The following is a 26990-nucleotide window of genomic DNA, read 5'->3' as shown; positions in this document are numbered from 1 at the left end:
ATGGAGTGAGATAATAGATAGTGTCTTAATTTTTGAGAAGCAAAAACTACTGCCAAGCATTGTTTTTTTGTTGGAGAATAGTTGAGCTCGTATCCCACTAGTGTTTTGTTGATGTAGTAGATGGCTTGTTCTTTTTCTTCATTATCCTATTGTGCAAGCATAACTCCTAACGATGCTTCAGTGGTCGATACATACAGTAATAATGACTTTCCTGAAATTCATGATATTAGGACAGGTGGTTGCATGAGATATGCCTTGATCTTGTTGAATGTGTCCTCACATTGATGGTCCCACTTGAAATGAACATTTTTGTGTAATAGATGAGTAAATGGTTGACATTTATTTGCCAGTTGAGCAACAAATCTTCTGATTGACTGGAGTCTTCCTTGGAGTGATCTTAGTTGATTGATATTTTTGGGAGATGCCATTTCCATGATTGCTTTTACCTTAGCTCGATCTACTTCGATACCTTTAGCTGAAACAATCTATCCCAATAGCTTGCCTGAAGTGACACCAAAGGCACATTTCTTAGGATTGAGTCGTAGCTTATACTGTTCTAACCTATCAAAGATCTTTTCTAGTATTCCTATATGGTCTTCTCTATTGTAAGATTTGGCCAAGATGTCATCCACATAGTCTTCCATGAATGTATGCATCATGTCATGGAATATTGTTGTCATAGCTCTTTGATATGTAGCACTTGCGTTCTTTAGTTCAAAAGGCATGACGTTCCAATAGAAAGTACCCCATGGGCATGTGAAAGTTGTCTTTTCTTGATCTTCAAGTGCTATTTTAATCTGATTGTATCTGAAGAAACCATCCATTAGAGAAAACATGGAGTGTCCAGCAGTTAAATCTACAATGATGTCAATGTTAGGCAAAGGAAAGTCATCCTTTGGACATGCATTATTAAGATCTCTAAAGTCTGTGCATATTTTGATGCTTTTATCTGGTTTTGAAATAGGAACAATGTTGGATACCCATTGAGGATATGATACAGGTCTAATGAATCTGACATCCAATAATTTCTTTAATTTTGCTTTGACTAGGAGAGCAATATGTGGATGCATTTTTCTTAATTTATGTTTAACTTGTTCGGCTCCTGGACTGACATTTAAGTGATGCATAATAAGCTTTGGATTTAACCTTGGCATGTCTGCATATGACTAGGCGAAATTGATTTGCCTTCTTTTGAAGAATTCCATATATTGTTGCATTTATTCTTCTAACAAAGAAGTTGTTGGATGTAGGAACTTTGGTTGCTCTATTGTCCCAATGTTAACCGTCTATGTTGGTTCGATCAAAATGGATGACCTTTCTTGATAGTGTGCAGGTAAAGTGTCAAATCTCCCATCTTCCAGCGCCTCGAGAAGGTTTTCACTGTTAGATGCGTCCTTTCTTTTTACTTTTTCCTAATCTAATGTTGCCAAGAAATGGTTTTCAACATTAGACCTGATATTGTTTTCTTTATTTTCCCTTTTGCGACTAGGAGATTTGGCACCCACTTGACTGGAAGATGCGTTGTTGAAATTCCTGGTGAGAGTTGTTGCAGGTTCGATTGCATTAAGATATACATATATGGCATGGTCAGTATCAATGGCAATTTGTCCTTCATTTTCCCAATCAATAAGTTCAGGGTGGATTAGAGGTAGGGGTCCTCAGGTTGAGATGTTTCAAGAGTATCAAGGGTCTTGATGGATGTATCAAAGTTTTCAATATGTATGTCGATGTCTAGAACGATATTCTCATCAGAATGACCTTGCACAAGAAGCTCTTGATCATCGTCGGTTGAGTCCAAGTCAACCGAATGTGATTTTAATTCAAGTGAACTAGTTCCCAACGTTTGCCCTGCATACGTGTGAACTGCATCGACTCCTACATCTTCTTCAAAGCAATTTTCTTCAGCTAAGTCTTCAGAGTGATAGGAATCCCATTCCCATTCATTAGAATATGTATCACTTGCAGCCTGCAATCTACAGATTTGTTGATATAGTATTTGATTTGTTTCTTTAGGTTTTGTGGCTATATCATTTTTTCTTTCATATTCAACCTCTTCAGTACCGAGATTGAGTTTTGTCATCTTTTCTACGAGCTCTCCTTGTTTATTACTAGGTTTGTGCTTGTTTTGATTGAGATTGAATGTTGCTTGAGAGGTGCTTTTAGTTTGTTTTTCCTGTTGATTTGAAGCTTGCTTCTTTTCCCATTTCATATTTGCTTGTGTTTGTTGCTTAGCTGATGTTTCTTCTCTTTCAATTGCCGGTTGTTCTTGTCTGTTTTCACATTCCTCTTGTTGTTGGTTGAAAGATGTGTCTTTTGGTAGAGTAACTTGTCCATATCCTAAGCTTGTTTTGTCTGTAGCCTATTGAGTGTAAGGTTGGATAGGTTCTGATATACCTTATTTTCTTTTCCCTGTAGGACTTGTTCTAGTGTATCCCATTTTTCTGAGGATGTTAAATCATTTTCCATACCTTTCTGTAGGTATGAAGACATTGTTGATCTTTTTTTGAACTTCTTCATCCTTGTATAGCCACTGTAGTACATCTTTGTCTTCTATTTCGATAAGGTTCCAGCACTAACAAATGCTCCATCAAATATCGAAAGATGTTTCACAATTGGTTGTTGTTTATATTTTGATGGTTTTCCAAAGGATTTAGGAGAAAGGGGTAACTGTGATATTGAATATTCTCCATTCCCTCGATCTCTTAGCTACATTTGTTTTTCCATACTCGACAAAATTGAGGCAAATGATTTTTTTTTAGATTGCATGTTTGAAGATGATGCCTCCCTATTACGAGGAACAATGACTTCTTGAGTTGGTTTGAGATTACTACAATACTAAAATGGATTTGAATCTACTGAGATCGTGATTTCCTGCCCATTGTAGGGAAACTTTAAGCACCGATGGTATGTTGATGGAACGACTTGTATGTCATGTATCCAGGGTCTTCCCAAGCGTATTTTGTATGATAAGTCCAAGTCTAGAACTTGGCATGCTGTGTCTTTCTGTAAAGGTCTCACTCGGAGGGGTAACCTCATAATTCCTTTAGAGGAATGTTCTTCTTCGTCATAGGCTTTAATGGTGATCTTTTTCTGGGGATCAACTGCATCTTTTGAATAACCTAGAGCACAGATAAGACTCAAAGAGCAAATGTTTAAGCCAACTCCTCCATCTATTAGGACACATTTAACTCGTGTCTTATGAATGATGACTTCGATATGAAAGAGAGAATTATGGGGATGTTGCAAGGACATGTCATCTTCTTCGGTGAATGATAAGAAGTGAGGGCGTGAGGTGTCCCACCATGGTTTGGAATTTATCGATATCCAAATCTTTAGACACTGTTGTATCTACTAATGCTCGTTCAAGAATTTCTTTGTGTGCAGGTGAAAGCTTTAAAAGTTTTAATTTGTGCAGGCATTTTCTATAATTGTTCCACTAGATTATATTGTTTTGTAGTGGATGACGTGTTTGTTGTAGGACCCGACAAAACAACTTTAGCTTTGCTTCTTGCGATAGCATGAGTAGGTTCTTGATTTTGCTTTTCTTTAACTACAATCACATTTACCACATTATCATAGGTGTGAGCGTAGTTTACCTTTGCTTTACCCTTACTATTATTTGTTGTTGATGATTCACCCTTCTCATAGTTTGGAAGCGGAGTTGTAAAAGTTGTATGATATTCATTTGTTGTATGTCCATCCACTGTTATTACTCCATTATCAATCAAATCTTGGATGACATGTTTCAACCACTGACAATTATCTGTGTGATGTCCCTTGTTTCGATGGAAATTGCAATAATGGTTATCATTCCACCAAGGTGGTTTTACTTGAGGTTCGTAGTTCCTTTCTTTTGGAAAAGTAATCAATTTGTTTGCAATAAGTGTCTTTAGTGTGGATCCAAGGGGTTCACCAATGTTTGTAAATTATCTTCGAAAGAAATTTTTGATAGTTGCTTTTTGGTGATAGTTGTTTTGCCGAGCCGTTGCTGAGTGGTGGGATAAATTAAAAACCGGTTGCTTTGGTTTCACATTGTTGTTATTCACTATTCCATCATTGACGACATTATGATTTCCAATCCAAAACTTTGGCTTATCATTGTGGTTGTTGTTAGTGTTGTTAGGAGGATGAACTTCATCTTTGCATATTTTCAACTCACCTTTCTTTATCATGGCTTCCTCCATTTTGATTCCATTATCAATCATCTTTTATAAACGTTGATTTCCTTGTATTTTTAGATGATAACTCATTTGATCATTTAGGTTGTCGATGAATATGTCCATTTTTTCATTCTCTGGTACTATACGAGGATATCATGAACCTAACTGTCTCCATCGTTGTAAAAATATCATGAAAGGTTCTCCACTTTTTTGTTTGGCATTACATAGGTTTAACATTGTTACTTCATGTTGTATGTTGTAAGAGTATAGTGAAACAAACCTATCCACCAATTATGAGAATGATCCGATTCCACGTGGAAGTTTGGAGAACCATTCCATAGCTAGTCCAATTAAGCTTTTCGGAAATAATCTCATCAAGTAGGTATCCTCATGTGCAAACTCCATAATCATTGTGCAAAAATCTCATATATGATCTTGAGGGTCAGTGCGTCCATCATATTTTTCGTATCTAGGAGTTTCACAACCTGTATGAAATGGTATCATGTTTAGATTTATGTTGAATGGATAAGGACAAATTTCTTAAAGTGAGTATCTTCTAACATTTCCTCTTTGCATATCTTGAATTTGTGTTTGCAGTGTTTGTATTTGTTGTGTGAGATTTGTGATAGGATTATCAACATGATTTATTCTTGCATAACCATGATTTTGTATTCCAGGAGGTTCTGGATCTCTTCTTGTATCATCTCTAGTCCTTCTTGTATCTTCATTGGATTGAAAGTTATTTAGAATTTCTACGGCATCTCTTTTGGGAATGTAAGTTTCTTCATTGGTTCTGGTGTTACAAGGAATTGACGTGTCATTCATTTCGAGACCAAAAATATCCTCATATTGTTCGCTATTAGGGGGAGGGACACTTTTCTTTTGTGCCAATTTGTTCACATCAAAATCTTGGGGAAGTGTAGCACCAGATTTTGCTAACATTAGGAAATATTTTTCTTTTTCTCCCTCCAATAATTTTTGCATAAATTTATCAAATTGAGGATCTTTTTTATGTCTATGATATTTTGTTTTGTTATTTCTCCTTCAACTTGTATTTCATCTTCATGTTCCATGGTTATATGCTCTTCAATTATTTCCAATGTTTCAATTTTCGTTTATGCGATCTTTCGTATTTGATCCCTGGTTAGAACGGGCATACACATGTGCTAGATATTGTGCTAGGATTCGATTGTCTAAAATTTGTTTTGATAAGTGATCAACTATCAATGGAAATGTGATAGAGTGATATGACCCGAAAAGATGGTTCAAGTGTTTAAAAGTTTGCAAGTTTTTCGATCTTTGATTTTGGAGTCCAATGATGATGATTTGATAAAAACCAAGTCCAATAGGAACGATATATCCTATGATGTTTGACAAAGTTATCTTGACCAAATGTTGTAGTTTCATGATAGCGGATGAAAGATCCTGATGAGAAACTATGTTTGAGTGATCAGTTTATCAAAGAGGGTTATAATGCACTTTGAGATGTTTAGATCTTGAACTTGTTGAATCTGAGTACTTGAAAATCTTGAGGTGTCTAGCTTTGGAATCCGATTTGACAAATGATAACTTGACCAAGTAAACCAATAAGACAACCCAAGCATAAAATGACAGATAAATAGGTGTTTATGATCACTATAATTGACCGAGCAAATATGATAGACCTAAAAAAGATGTGCAAGAAGACAACTCTAGACCAACAAAGACAGAAACTCGTACGACAGTTTAACCAGCTTCAGACGACAATACATACAGGTCCATACGACAAATCAGGAATTTTATATGACAATGCAAAAGTTCATACGACAATTCCCACTGAGCAAAATGATAAACCAGAGACCTCGTATGACAAAACTTACTGAGCAAAATGATAAACCAGAGGACTCATACGACAAAACTTTCTAAACCATATGACAAACAAGAAGTCTCGCATGACAAAACACAAGCTCATACGACTCAAGACAGAACAAACGTAAAAAAATGTTGTTTGGACATATTTTTTATCATTGAAGTTTGATGTTTTGCTTATGTTTTCCAGTTTTAAATATTTGATTTTCTTGTTTCAAGGATGAATACATAGCAAACACATGATATGATAAGTGGCCTCAAGCACAATACGCTACCTAAGGAAGTTGGCTGAGAGAGAAAACCTTTGCTTGCAAGCTTAGGTACACACCCAATCAGAATACGACCGCTAAGTCTCACACAATGGATTCTCAATGTCGTATTATCCGACTCCAAATGCTAATGGGTGCACGATATGGCAAGTGTCTTGGGAGACTTACCATCTCTCTTGCACAAAGATTATCACCCTTTCAGAGGTGAATCAGGTAGCTTCTAATTTAACCAGAACTAGTAAGGGATATGTTAAGTGCATCGGGGTATAATACTCAATTAAGAGGTCTCCCAGCCTTGAAAACCAAGGTTTGATATACCCGAAGGTACGGAGGAGAGCTATTCCCGAGCACTGCCGTTGACTTGATTTTCATCAAATCGCATTTATTTTATAGTGGGTTGGAGTACTTGGCATTAACCGTTCCCACTTGGGTCGTTCCCCTCTCACCGACCTTAATGGCTTAGAGTTATTAGCTCCTCGGGAGGGCAGGCCCGCTAAAGATATGCACTAATGAAAGCAAAGGATAAGTCTAGCTTTCTGATCACCTAAGAAAGGTGAGAGCCTACTCGCCTATCATCAAAACACATAATACATGATTGTTCGTTTCCATTAGCAAAATCAAGTGTGCCTAGAAAACTTAAAGAAGACATAAAGTTTGGTTGAGTCCTCCTAGGCAAACTGCAAAATAGATGCATTAGTAGTCATGATGTTTGGATGAGATGAAGCTTTGACAAGCGTAATCTTTGATAATCGTTCTGCAAAAACCAGTTAGGATGCCGAAAAACTCACAAACAAACCAAGGTTAGCATTAGTAATAACCAAATTGAAGCCTGAAACCCCTAAAATGCAAACTGTTTTAAAGAGACAAAAGCATAATTGCGTACGAAATTATTTACCTGATCATACAAGTGTCCTTTTGTGACAGCACGAGTGCAAAACAGAGCTCGTACGACACTTCAGAGTCCTTAAAAGCTCGTACAAGTCAGAACGAATTCTCGTCTGAGTACACAAAGGAACTCGTATGAGGATGAAAAGGGGCTCGTACGAGATTTTGATTCTAACCCGACCATAAATGAAGATTTGATGATGCTTAAGAGGCCAAAAATGAGATTTTCGGCCCCACAGTGGGCACTAAAATGTCGTGCTTGTGATGTGCGATACCTACAATTGCAACACAAAACACTCAATAGATCATTACAAGCATGGTTAGCAAATAATAAGCAAACAAAGATGAACCATGACAAAGCAACCTATCACCTCCTAAGAGATGTGAGTATGGATTTGCTCTTAGATCTGGATAAGCAATCCCAGTGACTTGACTACATCTAGACGAAGGATTTGAAATGATAATGATATGCAAAGATGAGATTGATTATGCTAGATTGATCCAACAGACTAATTAAGCTAATGATATGCATGATTAAGCTATGATGATGATGCAATTAAGCTATAAAAGAGATTGATTAAGCTACATGATTCAACAATTATGCTAGAAAATGATCAAATTAAACTAAATCTAAGATGCAATTGGTTAAAACAACAATGCTCAAATGATATGCCTATAGTAATAATGCATAAATTGCTATGAGATGGGATCCTTATTGCTCCAAAATGGGGGATATTTATAGGATTTCCAAGACCAGGGGGTGAGGTGGCAGGAATCAACGGTCAAGATTGAGTCTAAAGATATCAAGGGTGAAATTGGAGGAGTTTGGAGAAGAGGTTGGAGGAAGAGACACTTGTCATCTCTGTGGTGACAAGTGTCCAAGAGAGGAGACATGTGGCCAACGTGCCATGTGCCTCAAGAAGAAAATATCCACACCATAGGAGGTTAGGATAAGGAGGTTAGAATGTGCAAGATAGGACAGGGTTAGGCAAACCCAAGGTTAGGTGGAATGGATTAGGTTAGGGGATGGTTAGGTTAGGTGGTTAGAAGTTAGGAGACATGTGGGTAATTTGAATTTAAAAATTCAAATAATAGGAAAAGACTAATTAATTCTCAACAACTCATAAATTGATTTGTTTTAATTAATTAGAGGATTAGAAGAATTGATTGAAGCGGGGGGATGATTAATTAATTTGAATTGATTAATCAAAGGGGACTATGTAAATGACCTATTAAATAAATCATTATATTTATTAATAAGTAGACGAAAGGGAGAATTTAATCAAATGGCCTAATGAATTCAATTAAATTAGGAAGGGGGATTAATTAAATAATTGCTTATTTAATTAATTATCTTCAGACCATTTCTAGGTGTATACACTTACAATTTATATACTTAAGTAAAATAACTAAAATTTCTAATTGAGAAAACAAAATACATATAAATAAATTTAAACAATAAAGAATAAAATAAAAAATTCAATAAACTTTTTCAAAATGAAAGAGGTTTTCATTGTTCATATATTTGAATTGTTAATTAATTTTTATTATAATTTTAAAATAAAAACAATTCAACATAAAATAATTTCTTAATTCTAATTTGAATACATGAAGGGTATTTGTTGTAGTTAAAGGTAACTTTTCACATTCGAAGTTTCTAAATGGTACATTGGATTTCAACCATTTTTTTGGGTTGTCTTCACATGTGACTCAAGAACTCAAAACTATTGTTTCAACTTCTAGATAGTTACACAGAGTGTATAATGATTCATTATGTGCATAAAGGTCAAAAGTAGTTATTTAGAGGTGAAAACCTACTTAAAGATGCCCCAACTTGCTTTCCAAAATGACTGTGTTTTCTTTAGAAAAAAGTATCAATAAAGTCGAAGATCTTTGAGATTTTAATACGTTGAATTGGTTACCATGGTATCTTGTTAAATCTCAATTTAATTTGAATAACAAATATAAACATTTACTATCTTTGTAGAATCTTTGGTGCGGCTAGATTTATCTATAAAACTATGTACTCCATTTCAATGCAACTTTTTCAACGATTGACTATGGTTATCTTCTTATCCTTCTTGTTTTTTCATTAAAAAAGATATATTTGCAGTTGCTTCCTACTTTGCCCATAAAATGTCGTTTGAACATCAAATGGAATTATAAATTTAGTAAATTTTTTAGGGCAAAACTCTTTGCTTAAATCTCGAAATCAGGGATGAACTTTGAAGCACGATTAATGGCTTGAAAGATATTACATAATTGCAAGTTTCCTTTTGGTGGCAAGTTGAAGTGTATTATAGTTCAATCCATTTGTTGTCCTTTTTGTCAAAAAATACTTTTTGGAGATGCTAATTTGTTCAAAAACTATGGAACTTTATTTTTTTCTATTTGCCAACTATATTTGGTCATAGTCTTAATTGGAAATAAGCATTACTTGGCATTGGACAACATAATAATGTTATTGGTGAAGGGGTCTGTTAGACTACTTTATTTCATTTATGGAGCGTCCATTGTAAGGTAGTCTTTAATAACCACGATGATCACTTGAATTTTGTAGTTCTAAATCTTTACTTTGACATATTTTAATGTCTTAGCTATATCTTCTCTTGATTGCAAGCAGATTCCAAGAAGAACTTGAGGATGGACTTTCAAATTCAATGCATCAAGTGCCAAATTGATCAGCTACTCAAGAGTGAGAAGATCTTTGTAGCTTAGGGTATTAGGCCTTTATTGTGCAAGTGACAGTTGCCTTGTGCTCGACTAGTCTATTGCTCATGCATTAGTTGCAGTAGTTTGTTATATTGCAATTTGCAATAGTATGTTATATTGTAGTTTGAGATTGTATTATGGCTTTTCATTAGTCATGTATCAATCACAAAAATTGTATATGTTGTTATTATCTTTCTTTTTTGTCTGATGTATTTCTCTTTTGATAGTCTATTGATTGTCTTCTTGTAACTCTTATTACATTCGTTCCATAGTAAAAAGAAAAGATTCCCCAACCTTGCACTACAACCATCTAAACAATTTGCACTAACTTATGCAATGCATATTCCTCTAATAAATGTTATTACCAATACTTACATACTTTGACTACCAATAAAGTTACAATACTTATTCCAATTAAATATAAAACTTTTAAGTATTGAAAGTTCAAAGACCACTATTGATACATGTGAAATATTTTAATAGATTATATATATATATATATATATATATATATATATATATATATATATATATATATATATATATATTAAAATTAGTAATTATGAAATTGGATGAACAAGGTTTGAATCGTGATTGACAATGGATGGTAATTGGATCCTTTCCCTAATAGAACAAGGTACGTTGACTATTTATATGGTGTACATGGAATGTTTATATGGTGTATGCAAAAATGTGGAAGTCTAGACAAGACATGTGAAAGAGAGAGAGTGTAGCAGGGAATTTTTTTTAAATCCAAATAAAATCCATTGACAAAAAACTTAAGCTTCTCTTCTCTACGATAAATAAAACTTACACTTCTCTTACCTTATGATTATATAAATCTCTCTTCTCTTCCTTAGTAACTTATAATTTTTCCATGATGATCTGTTCTCACCAATTTTAACCTCATCAAATCACATATAAACCTTTTTTTATAGACTTGCAGATTTAAAAACTTACACTTTTTCCCTGCTCCAACATAACATTAAAACACAAACTAACAACTAGCAATTACACCTTGGTGTGCAATGGGTATGCCAAATAGGTGTGGAAGGTCAATAGGGAGAGATAGGGATAGAAAGGGGGAGAGTTAGAGCAGGGCAGAGCATGAGAGATGGGGAGGAGGTAAGGAGATAGGGATATAGAGGATGATAACGATAGTGATAGAGATGGAGAGGATAGAGGTATGGAGATGGAAGAAATAAATATATTGAAAGGAAGCGAATAATCTAGATAAAGATAGATATATGGAGTAATATACAATAAGGAGACGAAGATGGAATTGGAGAAAGAGATGAATATGGAAAGGAGAGGGAGAAGCAGAAAGATAAAAACAGATATAGAAAGGTGATATATGGAGAAAGGTAGAGAGAGGGGAAGATATAAGGGTAGAGAGAGATACATGTAGATATATAGATAATGAGATAGAGTGATAGAGAAATCAATATATAAGGAGACATGGATAGAGAGGGAAAGGAAGAGAATGGAAAACATAAAGAAGTGGAGAAAGGGGGATATAAATATTTAGGAAAAGGAAGAGAGGTATATAGAGATATATGGGAATATAACTTGGGAGAGATGCACAAATAGAGAGATAGATAGGAGGATATGTGAGAGAGAGAGAGAGAGAGAGAGAGAGAGAGAGAGAGAGAGAGAGAGAGAGAGAGAGAGAGAGAGAGAGAGAGAGAGAGAGAGAGAGAGAGAGAGAGAGAGAGAGAGAGAGAGGAGAGAGAGAGAGAGAGAGAGAGAGAGAGAGAGAGAGAGAGAGAGAGATGGTGAAGTAAAGAGGTATAAAGGGATAAAGAGAGATATAAAGATATATAATTATGTGGATAGAGGTAGAGGAAGACATGGATTGAAAGAGAGGAGATTGTGGGAGATCAAGGAAGAGAGAAATAGAGATAAAAATATAATGTAGGATAGATAGAGAGTGAGATAGATTGAATCACAAATGTAGAGATAATGAGATGTAGATAGAAAGGGTGTGAGGAGAGGGGATAAAGGGGGCGATAGTAATAAAAGTATAGAGACACGAGGAGAGAGAAAGAGAGAGGGTGTGATAAGCATGGAGTATGTATGAGAGAGAGTGAGATAGATTGAGATAGTAGAGAGTGGATAGAGGAGAATTAGAGAGATGTAGTTCAAGAGGGAGTGATAAGGAGATATGGAGAGATAGAAGGATATAGGAGAGGAGATAATGAGAAAGAGGGAGATGGATAGATAGAAAGGTAAACATATAGGAAGTGATATATAAAAAGAGTTATGGAGGACTATATATAGAGAGAGAATATAGGAGATGGAGTGAAAAAGATAGAGTCAGGATAATGAGATACAACTATAGAGTGAGAGGGGGAGTTGGGAAGAGAGAGACTAAGGGATCAAGAGTGAGATATATAGGAGATTATAGAGGTGCTTAACCAATAGAGAGGGAGAGAGGGATATGTTATGTATAGTTTAGGGGGAGAGTGAAATAGATATAAGGATGAGGAAATAATGAGTGTGTGTGTGTGTGTGTGTGTGTGTGTGTGTGTGTGTGTGTGTGTGTGTGTGTGTGTGTGTGTCTGAGTGAGTGAGAGAGAGAGATGATGATAGAGATAGAAAGGGATATATATATATATATAAATAGATAGAGAGGGAGATAATTGGAAAGGGGATGATGTGTAACCAATGACTTTGTTGAGATATGGACCAGCTAGGACTTGAACCTAGGACCTTCCATACGCTACTGGAGTGCTCTACTATTGAGATATTGGCCCCTCTTGGACCAGTCCATCGTTGGTCTGGGTGTGGCTTATTTCCAACACCAACACCCCCCTTAAGCCACACCTCTCGTATGCTTGGGGCTCCTAGCCTCGACCTGTCTCTGATAACATGTCGAGACATGGACCAGCTAGGAATCAAACCTAGGATCTTCCATACGCTGCTGGAGTGCTCTACCACTGAGCTACTGGCCCCTCTTGGACTAGTCCATCGTCGGTCTAGGTGTGGCTTATTTCCAACACCAACACCCCTCCTTAAGCCACACCTCTCGTGTGCTTGGGCCTCCTAGCCTAGACCTAGCTCTGATACCATGTTGAGATATGAACCAGTTAGGACTCGAACCTAGGACCTTCCATACACTGCTGGAGTGGTCTACCACTGAGCTATTGCTCCCTTTTGGACCAGTCCATCGTCGATCCGGGTGTGGCTTATTTCCAACACCAACACTCCCCCTTAAGCCATACCTCTTGTGTGCTTGAGGCTCCTAGCATGGACCTGGCTCTGATACCATGTTGAGACATGGACCAACTAGGACTCAAACTTAGGACCTTCCATACGCTGCTGGAGTGCTCTACCACTGAGCTACTGGCCCCTCTTGGACCAGTCCATCGCGATTCGGGTGTGGCTTATTTCCAAAACCAACAGATGAGAGAGAGAGAGAGAGAGAGAGAGAGAGAGAGAGAGAGAGAGAGAGAGAGAGAGAGAGAGAGAGAGAGAGAGAGAGAGAGAGAGAGAGAGAGAGAGAGAGAGAGAGAGAGAGAGAGAGGAGAGAGAGAGAGAGAGAGAGAGAGATATGAGGATCCCAAATATTTTTTTTTTTCAATGATAAGAGAAATTAAGATGTTTTTACATATAATAAATCAATATGAGGACTCCAAATAATAGCCATTACAAATCCTAAGCTAATCTCCTTCCTACATTCAATACAATTTATTTATCAAAGCTTTATTCCTATGACCAAGCATTGTAACTTGTGTATTTTAAAATCGGACAACGCTTCTTACTAGCTAATTCCCAGCATACTAATATTTTTTATTATTAGTTTATATTGTTGCTATTTAATATTGTTGAACAATTTAAAGTCTGTTGGAGTACATACAAAATAAAATAAAGTGAAAGATGTGGCGGTAAAAGTCCAGTCACAAATAAAGGACAACCAAAATAAAATCTTTCTGCTTGCACTGGTTACGTCAATAGTAAAATATACTTTGAATAGTATATTGGAGGGTACAAATCCCATATGTAAAAAAGTTAATTATAATGACAAGGGGTGATTTTTGGAGCGTATGACATGTTTCTTGTGCTCTTATACCATGATTTGCCACAAATTCTGTCATGAGTTTTTGATATGCAATCAAGGTTGGATCCTCTATTTTTTGGTTTGTAGATATTCTTGTTAGCATATCAACACAACGCTCAAATGTTCTATTCGCTTTTGATGCATACTTGGCAATGTATTTCAAAACAAGTGTTTGTGAGATGAGAGGTTGACAATTTATGTTGGCTCTCCATGTTGAAATAATTTATGGATTGTGCATGTTTAACCTATCGTCATTTGTTGTAGATTCTTCTTATTAGATTGTCGAATGAGAAGGTAGAGATAATTTGTTCTTTTCATGGAGCTTTGTATCGACATCGTAGTTTTTTCCTCTTCTTGTGTAAGCATGATCCCTCTTTGCATTTTGTATGCCTTTGGACACGATTCATGTTTATTTGTTTGTTTGTTGTAGATCTGACCACTTTGTGTCCGATACATTTAATGTGAAGAATGGAGTGGGCAACCCTATTTGGTTGATCATGTTTGTTAGTTCAGCATAACACTTGTTCCAATATGGTCTTGTACCTCTCATAGAATATCCAAAGTGCACACGTATTTTTTTTAATGAAAATCATTGTAAGTCCTTGCCTTATAGTTGCATGAAAACGAAAGGTTGGGTGCCAAAATATGAACACAAACGTGAGACCAAAATATCTTCATGGAAATGGATAATTTAAGGTGAATGGACATCTAGTTTGGTTTGAATAATCAAACTTAAAATGATAGTCAATTAAAAATAATTACAAATTTTGTTTTCATTTTAGAATGTTGTAGAAAATAATCCATTTCAAACATGAATGTATATCTTTCTCATTAGTTTAGATTCAAATATTCTATAATTGATAAACAAATGATATTAATAAGGACACATAATAATAAATACTAACATTTAATATTTAAATGTAATTGGTGAACACTTTTTTTAAACAAATAAATATAATAAAAATAATAATAATTAAATATAACAATTATATATTATATTTAAATATTATTATTTTATTATCTTGTATTATGATATTATGCTTGTAATACCATTATATTATAATCAATACTTATGTTATTCTTATAATACTTAATTATTATTATAATATTAATATTTTTTATGTTTTTACATTGTCATAATAGTAAAATAATATTAATTATATATAGTTATATGAAACATCTATGTTAATTCTCAAATAATTTTTAATTGTTATTATAATAAATGATTTTTAGAAAGTAATAAATGATTTTTTCATAAATAAAATTAACAAAAATAGTAATTTTATAAATTGCATATCATACTTTCAAATATAAAAATATTATAAATGTGATAATTTTTTGAAAGTAAAATATAATAAATTTTAAATTAATAAAATATTTATGTATCTTATTTATTTAATTTTTAAAATTAAAGAAAAGCATATAATTATTTTTTTTTACAAATTTTAGTAAAATAGAAAACTAATTTAATAAAAAAACATAAAATTTGAATTATTATTTTTTTCTTAATTTTATATTTTAAATGTAAAAAATTATTATTTCTACTAATTTATATATCAAAATGTACTTAATCTTATATCCAACTTTATTCTTACCTTCACGTTTGATGGAAAAAATAAAATTATGATTTCTAAGAATTTAAAGAAGCATTACCAATTCTAAACTTGAATTATTTTTTAAAATTAAAAATTAAAGAAAATAACATAATATTAATGAAATATCAATTATGTATTATTTTATGATTTTATGAAACACCTATATTAATGGTCATATAACTTATAATAGCTGAAAACATTAAGAATTTACCTATTGTAAATGTTTTTAAAAAGTAATCATAAATAAAATTAAAAAACTAACAATTTTATAAATTGTATATCATATTTTTAAACATAAAAATATATAGTAACCACAAAAGATTAATTAAAAAAAAAAAAAAAGACGTTAAAAAAAAAATATAATTAACGGATAAGTAAAATAAAATAACTTTAACATTTATAAAATATTTATGTATCTTATTTATTTATTAAGATTGTAAATTAAAGAAAAAATTATATAAAATAAAAATCGAATTTTTATTAAAATATAAAATTTAAATTATAATATTTTCTTAATTTTATATTTTTCTTTAAAGCTACCTTTACATTTTATCATTTAAGACGAAATAGAATACTTGAAAACTTCTAAAATTAAAATTATTAAAAAGATATAATAATTTCAAGTTATGAATTTCAATTTAATAACCTTATTTGTTGTTAGTGAATGTAATTAGACAGAATATAATCTTAAGAGGCACAAATTTAATAGTGAATATTCACTATTTTTATTATCAATTCGTGAAATTAACGCGTTTATTATTCTGTACGGTGCCCGGGAAAAGTAGAATAACTGGCGGAGCTCGTAATTTTCCAAGACCATGGACGGTGACGATCATGTCTTGAATGATAATCTCCACCATTGATAGACAATATAAGCTCTGTCCATTTCATATAATGTGATGTGTAATTGATTAAGCTCCCTTATAATTCCATGGCAGGAACTAATTACAGATTTTAAACGTACACAAAACTTAACACAAATTTCGAAATCGAAAACCCTTGCTCGTTTCGAATAGAAAATAATCCCAAAACAAAACTAAAACTTTTTATTTCGCCGGCTTGGCATAACGGGTGGTATAGCGGGAGCGATAGTGACTGGTATTGCGGGGCGACGAAAAAGCTCCTGCACAATATTAAGGCCTATTGGCTGAATAAACAGTGACATAACTTTTCTTCTTTTACAACGATGAGGAATTCCGTCTTTTGCCTTCTGCTGTAAATGACCTAATTAAAGACGGCTACTCTAAAACCCCCAATCCGGTTTGGACCCTCGCTGTTCACACGACCCCCTGTATTTTCCCTCTTAAATTACTCTCTTCACCGCCTCAGAGGTCACAGATTTTTCAACATGTTGGACATAAATTTGTTTCGAGAAGACAAGGGACACAATCCCGAGCTCGTGCGGGAGTCACAGAGGCGGCGTTTCGCCAAAGTGGAGGTCGTCGATGAAGTCATTGCGCTTGATAAAGCATGGCGTGAACGTATGTCTTTTTACCTTTTGTTGAAATGGCTTCTGTCTGGCCATATTTTAATTATAGTTGATAGGGTTTGTTAGCAATGCAGATCCGTAAATATTTATGTGTGTCTGGATTTTACTGTTCTGTTGGTTACCAAAGGCTTCTTTCGTGATGATGAAGTCTGGTAGTGAAGCTTGAAACGGTGGAAGGCTTCTTCGCCGACCATGAGTTGGTCATCGAGGTTGCAAATATTGGACGCTTCTTCTTTGACGAGGAGGTCGTTGGTGAGGCTCCAAATGATGGAAAGGAATTATTCTATGCAGTTGAATCCAGACGTTTACATTACATGTCGTAGTTCCGTCTTATTTTCAGAATTAGTATAGGATGATTAAATCTTTAGAGTATTTTACCGAGTTTGGGAATATTTTGGTATTCAGCTTTACTTTAGGTTTGGTTTTTTCGCAGAAAGATTTTTAATTCCTGGTTGGGATTTTTATGTTTGGTATTTGGTTGGGTTTGGTTAATTTTGGTGTTAATTATTACTGCAGGGCAATTTGAGTTGGATACTCTACGGAAAGAATTCAATAAGATAAATAAGGAGGTTGCTAAGTTGAAAATTGTGAGTAAATTTCAGTTCTTGTTTGGTGATTCATGATGCAGTTTAGTGTTAGTTTAAGACTTTTTTGAGCATAGGCTCATTTAACAATGAAATTTTGTATTCTTCATTCGAGTTTTGTATTTGGTATTTAGGCATTCGAATTAGGGTTTCTGAATATCACCATGTTCAATCTTTTTTGGTAAACTAAAGCAGATTAATACGTGGATATTAACTTAAATTTTCCAAAATGAAAACACATTGAAGTGGTAACAAAAATTATAATTAGAATCTCAGTTGTGTTTGTAGATCAGATATTAGAGAGCTAGTGGAAAATATATTTGACAGTGTTCCCTGTTATGAATAGTAGTGATCATTTTTTTTTTCGTGCACATATGAGAGCACATATACCAAAGGCTTGTCATTGTGTGCTTTAAGTTGAAGACCAACAACGTAAATTCATGTTGGGTTGCTTTGCTGGAAAAATTGCAATAGCATCAAACTTCTTGTGCTACTGGGAGCTTTGAGCAACATTACAAACCATAGTTAAACAAAACTGAAGCTCTACTGGTCCAATCTTTATAGGGCTTGAAACCCACGATGCAACAGAGATATCTGCAAAACCAATATCTGAATTTAGATTAAAATAATTGATGGCAGATTCTCATGAACTTGGTTCTTTTTTAATGCACTCTTATGCAAAAATTATTCAAATTAGTTACTCAATTTCTTGAGGAAATCCCTAGCTACCTTGTATTTTACTCTTTTTTCTTGAAAAGGATCTTTACATTCACCTAAAATATACCTGCACAATGCTGGAGTAGTTACTTCTACGTGGCTTGAAAATTTCACTGGGAAAGAGCAGCAAAAAATATTCAAAATGTTATCTTTTTTGTGTCTTTTTGAAATGTTAGGATGCTTGTTGCATGTCTTTGTATTTGTTGTGTGCTCACTTTTATGGAAAGCATTAATCAAATCAAACCTAGTTTGATCCAGTTTGCTAGTGCAAACTACTTTCATTCCATAGAGAATAATACTTTTCAAACAATTACAATTTTCAATGACTTCTGTCTATTTCTTATGTAGGTTGGTCCTTATCAACTTTAATCTTTTGCATAAATAATCAGCAGCTGAATTTAGATGCCTCTGAAATGGGGAGAACCTTATATCTATAGAATGCATTTTCAGGCCTTGAACCTCCTACACAAAATGATTGAGATGCCAATTAGGGATTGCACTTTTCTCAAGTGTATTGATTAGCATCAATGAATCTCCACCTACTACAAACTTTTTAAAATTATGAGTATTGTTGCTTCAAAACTTGCTAGCCATGCCCGACATTCTACTTCATTATGAATTTCACTTCCAAAGAATAGTGAGCCACCATGCAAAAACTTTCCACTCCTCCAGCTGTTCCCAGATTTCCACTCCTTCCTTTCCTGCTTATTATTAGTTTATATTTTTCCTAGCTTTATTTTATCCCTTGAACAGCAGTAATCTGATGAATCTTTTTACTTCTCTGGATTTGGATGGTCAGTTCTCACTTCTGTTCTTCTGAGTGTCCATAACAAATTCAAATCTTGATTTTGTATGTGCTAAATAATTTGTTTAATCTTTATAAAATGTACAATGTTATGGTCTCAAAAGGTTTATCGCACTTCTTGAAAAATGCTTATCATCCTACTCTCGTCACCTTGACTGTTCTAAAATATCTTCTAGAAATATTTTTATGAATTTATTTTGAATACTCTGTTATTAAGTTTGCAATCTTAACAAGTGTGTTGTTTATTCTAAGTGGAACAACTGGGAGTATTCATAGTGTGTAACGTAATTGGAATGCTGTGTTACAAGTATCCACTTGATCTGCAACTGATACAATTGATTCTGTATCTATTCTCCCCCAAGTTTTGACGACTAGGATGGCAAGGAACAGCAGGACGTGTTTCCCCTATGGGGGACTTTTGGACCATTTTTTAGAGGACAGCAGGGGACGACTATTAAAAAGTAGGGAAATTTTTAAAAAATATAGAGAAAATTCAAATATTCATATCTTAACATTGATAAAACATTCAATAGGCATTGTAGAAGCTAAATATATGACATTAGACTTGAATTGAGAATTCACATGATTATTGACAAACAAATTAACAAAATTCAAATGCTTTTGTTGTCAATGTGCATACATATTATATAAGGATCATAACAAAATGCCCAAAGGCTCCAAATTTCAACTCTAACATGACAAAAGCATAGAAAATATATAGCTGTCCATAATCAGCAGATGCCATTGGTAGGCTTGTATCAAAATCGGGTCTCGAGTTTGAGTCACTGCTAGTACAAGGGGCCGTGTCAGTCCTTAAGTTCCCAACACATTTTGGGGATTGGGATGGGGGTACCAAGGCAGGACATGTCCCCGGGGAGCACTGTTCTGTTTCAATCATTAGAAAAGGGCGGTAAACTTCCTCTGATCAAATAGAGAACTAATCCAAGGCAAAGAGCTCATACTTTGCCCTTGCCTTGTTTAACTTACTACCTTGAATCAATACAGAGTCTCATCGAGCTGTACTGCACATTTTGTATCAGGTTTCATGTAATCTCTATTAGACAAATCTCTTGGAAACGTAGCGCTTTGGACAGAAATTGGGGATATGTAGTGGAATTCGAGTTTGTAAGAAGTGTAATAGTTCTTGCCATTTGGTAAAACTTTGCTGCTGTAGCAGATGTACCCAGGGGACTGTCTATATAATGAAATTCTTAATCACAAAGCAGAATAGTAGAACAAATGCCCAAGAAATAGCAGATTGATGCCAAATAATTGAAATAAGAGTGGCACTCTTGATTATTAGATCGGTCCACTTCGATGGTGCAACCTCCACAATTCAACAAAAATTGCAATATGATGATCAACAATTATTCATTACTGCCTAGACATTGCATCAGTGATCCCCAAATCCTGATGAGGTTTACAACTACTATAAGTTATAATAATAATGCTAGGAAGTAACAAATGACTAAGTTGAGGATCTCATATGCCCAAGTCAGCAATCACTTATCTGATACAACCAGTGGGTGAAGGGCATAACAATTTAGTTTTCTGTTGCTTTCATTTGTTATATAGAGTTCCATGGGTTTATTTGAATATGTCACTAGCTTCAACTTATGCGCACGTTTTGTTTTTGGCAGGCCAAGCAGGATGCATCTGAAGTCATAAAACAAACAGAAGAGAACAAAAAGTTATCAGCCAAGAAGGAAATAGAGGTCCAAGAAGCAAAAGCTGCCCTAGATTCTCTTTTGGGAGTCATTGGGAACCTTGTACATGACTCTGTACCTATCAGTGATGATGAGGTAGGTCATCACCAGTTTGTTTTGGAGTTGTATTTATTTGTTGAATAAAATATAGATTTTGTAATTACAAGTTTTTCCTTCATTTTTAATTTGCAGGCAAACAATGCTGTCATCCGTACTTGGGGAGAATGTAGGGAGGATCCTGAATTGAAAAATCATGTTGAGCTTGTTCAGCTTCTTGGAATTGCAGACTTAAAGAAAGGTATTTTTTTCTCCATAATGATTGATTTTTTCAAGTCTTTATGTTGAAGAGTGGGGAACTAAGCTGTGGGTTTACAGTTTGTTGATTTTTTCTGTGTTGATATACATTTATCAAAATTAGCCATAATTTGCAAAAAAAAATCAGAATATATATATATATATATAAAATCTGTGTTGATATACATTTATCAAAATTAGCCATAATCTGCAAAAAAAAATCAGAATATATATATATATATATATATATATATATATGTATGTATGTATGTATGTATGTATGTATGTATGAAAAATTGACAATAAAGTGTCAAATGTCAAGACTCAAATCAATACAATTCACTAATCAAATTGCTTTTCATTGAGAAGATCAATGCCATCAATTGCTTCATTAGAACCAAAAGCAACCCCACGCTGCCCCACCAGCTGCACTAAGTCCATCATGTGCAGTAGTCTCATGTCTCTCATCCTCAATAGAGATTGAGAAAAGCTGTGTAACAGAAGAATCCAAATTGGCATTCTTAGGGGCTGTATCCCATTTTTTTTACTGCCTCCTTGTAATCCACATGCTTATGTGAGAGGAGGTGCAAGTTAAATTCACATAAGAAAAGCTGTGTAACAGAAGAATCCTCATTTCTCTCATCCTTGATTGAGATTGAGAAAAGCTGTGTAACAGAAGAATCCAAATTGGCATTTTTAGGGGCTGCATCGCATTTTTATATTGCTACCTCCTTGTAATCTAGTGCTTATGTGGGAGAAGGTGCAAGTTAAAATTCATATAAATCGACTCCATCCTTTTCGCAGCCAACCATTTGCACTTAATTGAGTGGATAGAGGAGTATCTACTTTAGGTCTGCTCACTTATAGGAACTTGTAACTTCTTGAGATTGGAGACAGTGAAAAATACACAGACAATACTGAGAGGGGGAGGGGGTGAATCATTATTGCAGAAACTTTAATTTTTTTAAACATAAAGCATAAGAAGAACAACTAACACACAAGTGCACAAGGTATCCCGTGGAAAAATCTTTTGGGTAAAAAACCATGTCCTTTCAGAAGCTTTTATTATCAAGAACGGGCACCAACATGATGAGCACCAACTCAGTATACAAAGATGGGCTTCAACTCACAGAGAGCACCAATTCCTACAAAAAGAAACCTTGAGTCTCTGACCTCACTGATATTGAAGAACAAGACAGATTTAATACACCTCTGCACTTTTAGAATGACATTACAGCACAAGATTTTTACAAAATCAAATGAAAAATTTCTTCCCACTGTAACTGCGGCACACAGAAAATCTTGTATATCAAACCTCATTCATTCTTTGAATTATATATTCTATACTTTAAAAAATTTATTTAACTTGTCTCACTCCATCCAAAACTCATTTTCTCAAAAATCTTAAACTTCTTTTCAAAACCTTTTTTGGACGAATTCAAATCACCAGTAAAAAACATGCAACCCAGAATACAGAGCCGTTTTTATATATATCCAGAGACTTCTAAAAGATCTGCTTCAGAATATCCGACATACACTAATAATCCACTGTCAGATTTGCAGAGGTCAAAATAAAATTTAATGGCATCTTCCAAAATGCTATCACCAAGGAATGAATTTTTTTCAACTCCTTCAAAGATAGAAACGACATATGTAATAACTCAAACCTGGCACTATCAAAACCTTACGATACTGCCATAATTAAATAATTCCCACAGAAGCACTGCATAAAGACCCAGTTAGAAGATATCAGGCATACACCCAAACACACAGCTCCTGGAAAAAAAGCAGCTTCTTCATTAAAAAATCTATCCATGGCAGCTCACACCAATTTTTCCCAGGGTACTGCTGTGTTGTTCTTGTATTGTTTTGTGCTGTTATGTGTTGTATTTTCAGTTTTAGTTATTTACTTTCAGTCTGATTACTAAAAATCAACAGAGAGGAAATGAGAGTTTACACCATGAATTTTGGTATATGTTTTTTCTTTAATTTTTAATACTTAGATTACACTGCACGCTACATGGCATACACTATTTGACATTGAAGTTCAAACTTGAAAGCCAATTACATTCTACATTGTAAAAAGTCAACCTACAAAGTAAAAATTAATTAAAAAAGGAGGGTGATAATGACATTGTCTTGACAATGTACAATACACTAGAGGGCAATAGACTGTGATAATGAATGCTTAGGGGTGCATGCATCACCTAATATGACCACTCTAGGGTGCTAAAAAGGTCATCCCTATCAAGAAGTGGTTCTTCATCATTAAGAATCTAAATGAATCTTGTCAAGTTCAAATGTTTGATCTTTCTTAGTGCCACTTGATACAATCAAATTGAATGCACAAGTTAGTGACGTGAGCAAAATAAGTATTAGAAATTAGAATTACAGTTGCTAGATTTTTTAACCTTGATTTTTCTTGCTTAAGGTGTGAGTTGTGGTGAACAAATACCAAATCATTTATCTGTAGTTGACTCAAAAGTTTGTGCTCCTATGAATGTATGTGTTAAAACACAATTTAGGTATGCTCAAAAGTAGACAAATTGCATGATTTGCTTAAAATACCCATCAATATCCATCAAAAGTTTTTGGGTTGTTTCGTTAAAAAAATCTTACTGCCATTGCATTGAAAAACACAAATTTATCAAAATTCTATTATAAACGATTTAGTTAAAACTTGATAGATATACTTTATGTGTGCAATATAGAGTAAGTGTCAAGTTTTGCAATTACTTAAAAAAATTGTATGCTTGTTTATGGGCAACTTAGACATAGCTACTCATAGATCATGCACTGGGCAGCATTAGCTCAATGCATTTGAAGTGGATCGCAATGACCTCTACATTGTCTTGAAATGAGTTGCTAGCGAACAATGCTAGATTGAGATAGTATCTAGTGGTATTGAGGGTGAATGCCTTTGTTGATACCATCTTTTGTTAATGATTTCCCATTGTGGCATGTGCACAGTCTGAAAACTCCTATTAGAGGCTTTGAAAAGTATACAATTTAGTATCTCTCCTCCACTTGAAAGCTCTCATCAGACACATAGTTTGCATGGTCGTGCCATCCATATGGTTAGCGATGCTAGATTTAACCCACTTATTTTAAACAATCTTTCATTTTAAATATGTTTTTGTGAACAAAAAAATTGCAATGAAGTAAGTGAGTAGTAACTCTTGTCACCCTTGGATGAAGAAGTTCTTTGCCCTTTGGTAAGGTGCACATTATTCTCAGCACTCTCGTTTGATTGTCTATAAATTTGGTAAATGTGCGGGCCCTCTGCAATTGATACTTAACCCATCAAAGTTTGCTAATGCTTTCCAGTGTTAGATTGAGACAATGTGTCACACATTGGTTCTTAAACACTATGGGATACTTCATCAAAGTTTTCCAATAACACAAGCATCAATATTATTTGTAATAAATTGGACTACATTTTCTAGCCGTACCTCAATGATCATCTATTCAAATAGAGTGAATAGGGCTTGTATATAATGTCCCCTTTTGGGATTGCCCTAAATTTTGCCCTTCTAAATATCAAAGTCTGCTGACTTTCTCCCTTATTAATTCTGAAATTAGATATTTCTCCCTTGATCCATTGACTTTCTTGTCTTCTTCAATCTTATGGATGATTCCTCCAATTCCCTCTTACTAAAATAATATTTATATCTATTCTATAATGGTCATCTTCTATTCTTAGTGGTCATCTTAGTTGTTGACTTATTTAGCTATTTATCTTTTTAGTCGATTTAAAACGACTAGTTTTTAATTTAGAACGTCGTCTTGCAAACTCCAGATCTCCACCTATTGCTCCACATGCATCATAAAAGTGCACTAAACTTCCAGTTCACCACAAACTTGCCAATTGACCTTGCCTTTTCTCTTATGAAGTAATCAAAGAATGATTATTCATTGTAACTATCTCGATATCATCCCTTTTAACATTGTTGGAGTTTTGAAAGATGTCAAATATCAGAAAGAGTTATTCTCAGATTTAATGAAACTCTCAGACAGCCAGCATATAGTGGTTTTAATGCCAAGCAACTCATGCATCACTTTCCAAACAAACTCCCCTTTTGAGTGAGCTCATTCCCTTGCTCATCCACTATTGGCTATGCCAAACCATTATATTTCTTCCAACACACTCCTCTGTCCTTTTGGGCATGATTCTAACTATTCTCTGTCCTTACAAGCACCTCCAATTGGTTTAGGGGACTAGATGAAGGTTTTGTTCAAAAAGCTTGTTTTCATTTTCTTGTTTTGGCTTCTTAGATTCACTTGCTCAAACCAACTCCTTAGGTCTCAAAACCCAAAAACGCTTCACAAGGATGTCATGGAGGTTTCTCAAAGTTCATTCATTGTCTTGGACTGTCTTACAAAGATCTCTCCAAACTGAATGAGTTCAAGGTGATTGGGTTCTTGAAAAATGCATTTTAGCAGTCAAAAACGCTTGTAGCCCGTGGAGGGCTAATTGTCACTTTTTTGCTCATTTTGTTCAACGATGGCCAAATCCTTCCACAAACTTGTCATGGATGATAATTTAGAGGTCTAAGCTCAAGGATTTTTCAGGTCTTAGGCTCCTTCAATCAGGTTTAGTGACTATCCTCAATTTTGGGCTTAAATGTAGGGTTTAGTGAGGGTTTGGATGCATCTACCATAGGTTCTCACTACCAAACTTGGTTCAAACTCCCACACTACTAGGTGACCTCTGCCACAACAAATTAAAGCATTCCTTGCCACTGATAAACAAGCATTATGCGAAACACTTGGTGATCAAGCTGTAGATGAGCAAAATTCACTGTCCTTCACTATTTTTCTGTCAATTCACTGTTATGTCTGCAAAATGGAGGATTAAGACTACCAAATGTCTGCACCATAACATAGATAGACCTTCAAACAATCAATTTAACACTGCATTGAACAAACAAGGTGAAGTCTCCATGCATGAGGAGCTTCAACAACAATCTTGATACCAAAAACCATTTATTTTCCCAAAACAGGGAATCCGCTGCCCCTTACAAACAGTGGCACATAATGATGCAAAATGAGTACAATTTGGAGCTCCAGTTCCTTCAAAATGCCTTTAGGACAGGTGCAGACCTCTGTCCATGTTTGGTTTCAACAATTGATGCTTAGAATCCAAATTATGAGCCTTGAGGAAGAATACTAGCCAAGTTAGACAACTTGCCTAATAAGTGCTCACATTCACCTTTCCAAGTATAACTCTGGCATAAAATGAATATATATACACTATGTACTGTTGTGACCATTTCACACATCGCCCCATTAGAATCGGGACCCCCTCTTTTGTTTTTGGTTTTGCTTTCTCTTTGCTTGTTTTTTTTCTCTGCTTTTAGGATTTTGAGTGAGTGAGTGGTTTGCCTGGGCTGGCTGGATTAGGGCTAAACCTTGGAAGCACGTTTTTTTTTTTCAAGCTAAGTCTAGCCAAATTTTGGGGAATTGTTAGTCATTTGCCTGAGGATTCAAGATTGCCAAAATGAAACATGCCTTTCAGGAGAGTCAAATTGGTTAGTTCAGAGGCAGGATGAATAGGTCTCAGGTCAGGTCTAGATTGAAAGAAGGTCTTTCTTGGTAAGGTCCTTTTTGTTTCTGAGTCTGAGTCAGCTAATCATAGTCAGTGAAGAAAGGGAGTTGATTTGGTTAAGTTAAAGGGAGAATGAAGTGAATCAAGGTAATATCTAGCCTGGAAACCTAGTTCTCGCTCCTGACCCTTCCAGAGGGTCCAGAGCAAAATTTTGAAAAACTCTCATTTTCTCTTGATGAAAGATAGGATTTTGATGGGGATGCATGAAGGAAGGTCTTTGATTACCTCTTAGGGAAATTTGGAGTTTAAAAGGTCAAG

General features: G+C 34.6%; 1 protein-coding gene across 1 annotated transcript in view; it reads left to right on the top strand.

The window, feature by feature from the left end:
* The first annotated feature begins 16459 nt into the window (after positions 1-16459).
* LOC131075024 (serine--tRNA ligase) overlaps positions 16460-26990 on the top strand; it is a 28263-nt gene continuing 17732 nt past the window's right edge. Inside the window, exons 1-4 of the mRNA XM_058011800.2 lie at positions 16460-17010; positions 17535-17605; positions 20765-20926; positions 21023-21128. Coding sequence (XP_057867783.1) covers positions 16878-17010; positions 17535-17605; positions 20765-20926; positions 21023-21128 — 472 coding nt within the window. The 5' untranslated portion in view covers positions 16460-16877. The remainder of the gene's footprint in view (positions 17011-17534; positions 17606-20764; positions 20927-21022; positions 21129-26990) is intronic.

Source organism: Cryptomeria japonica, chromosome 2, assembly GCF_030272615.1.
Source record: "Cryptomeria japonica chromosome 2, Sugi_1.0, whole genome shotgun sequence".
NCBI classification, from domain to species: domain Eukaryota; kingdom Viridiplantae; phylum Streptophyta; class Pinopsida; order Cupressales; family Cupressaceae; genus Cryptomeria; species Cryptomeria japonica.
Note: the sequence above shows the minus strand (reverse complement) of the source record. Positions and strands in the feature narration are given on the sequence as shown.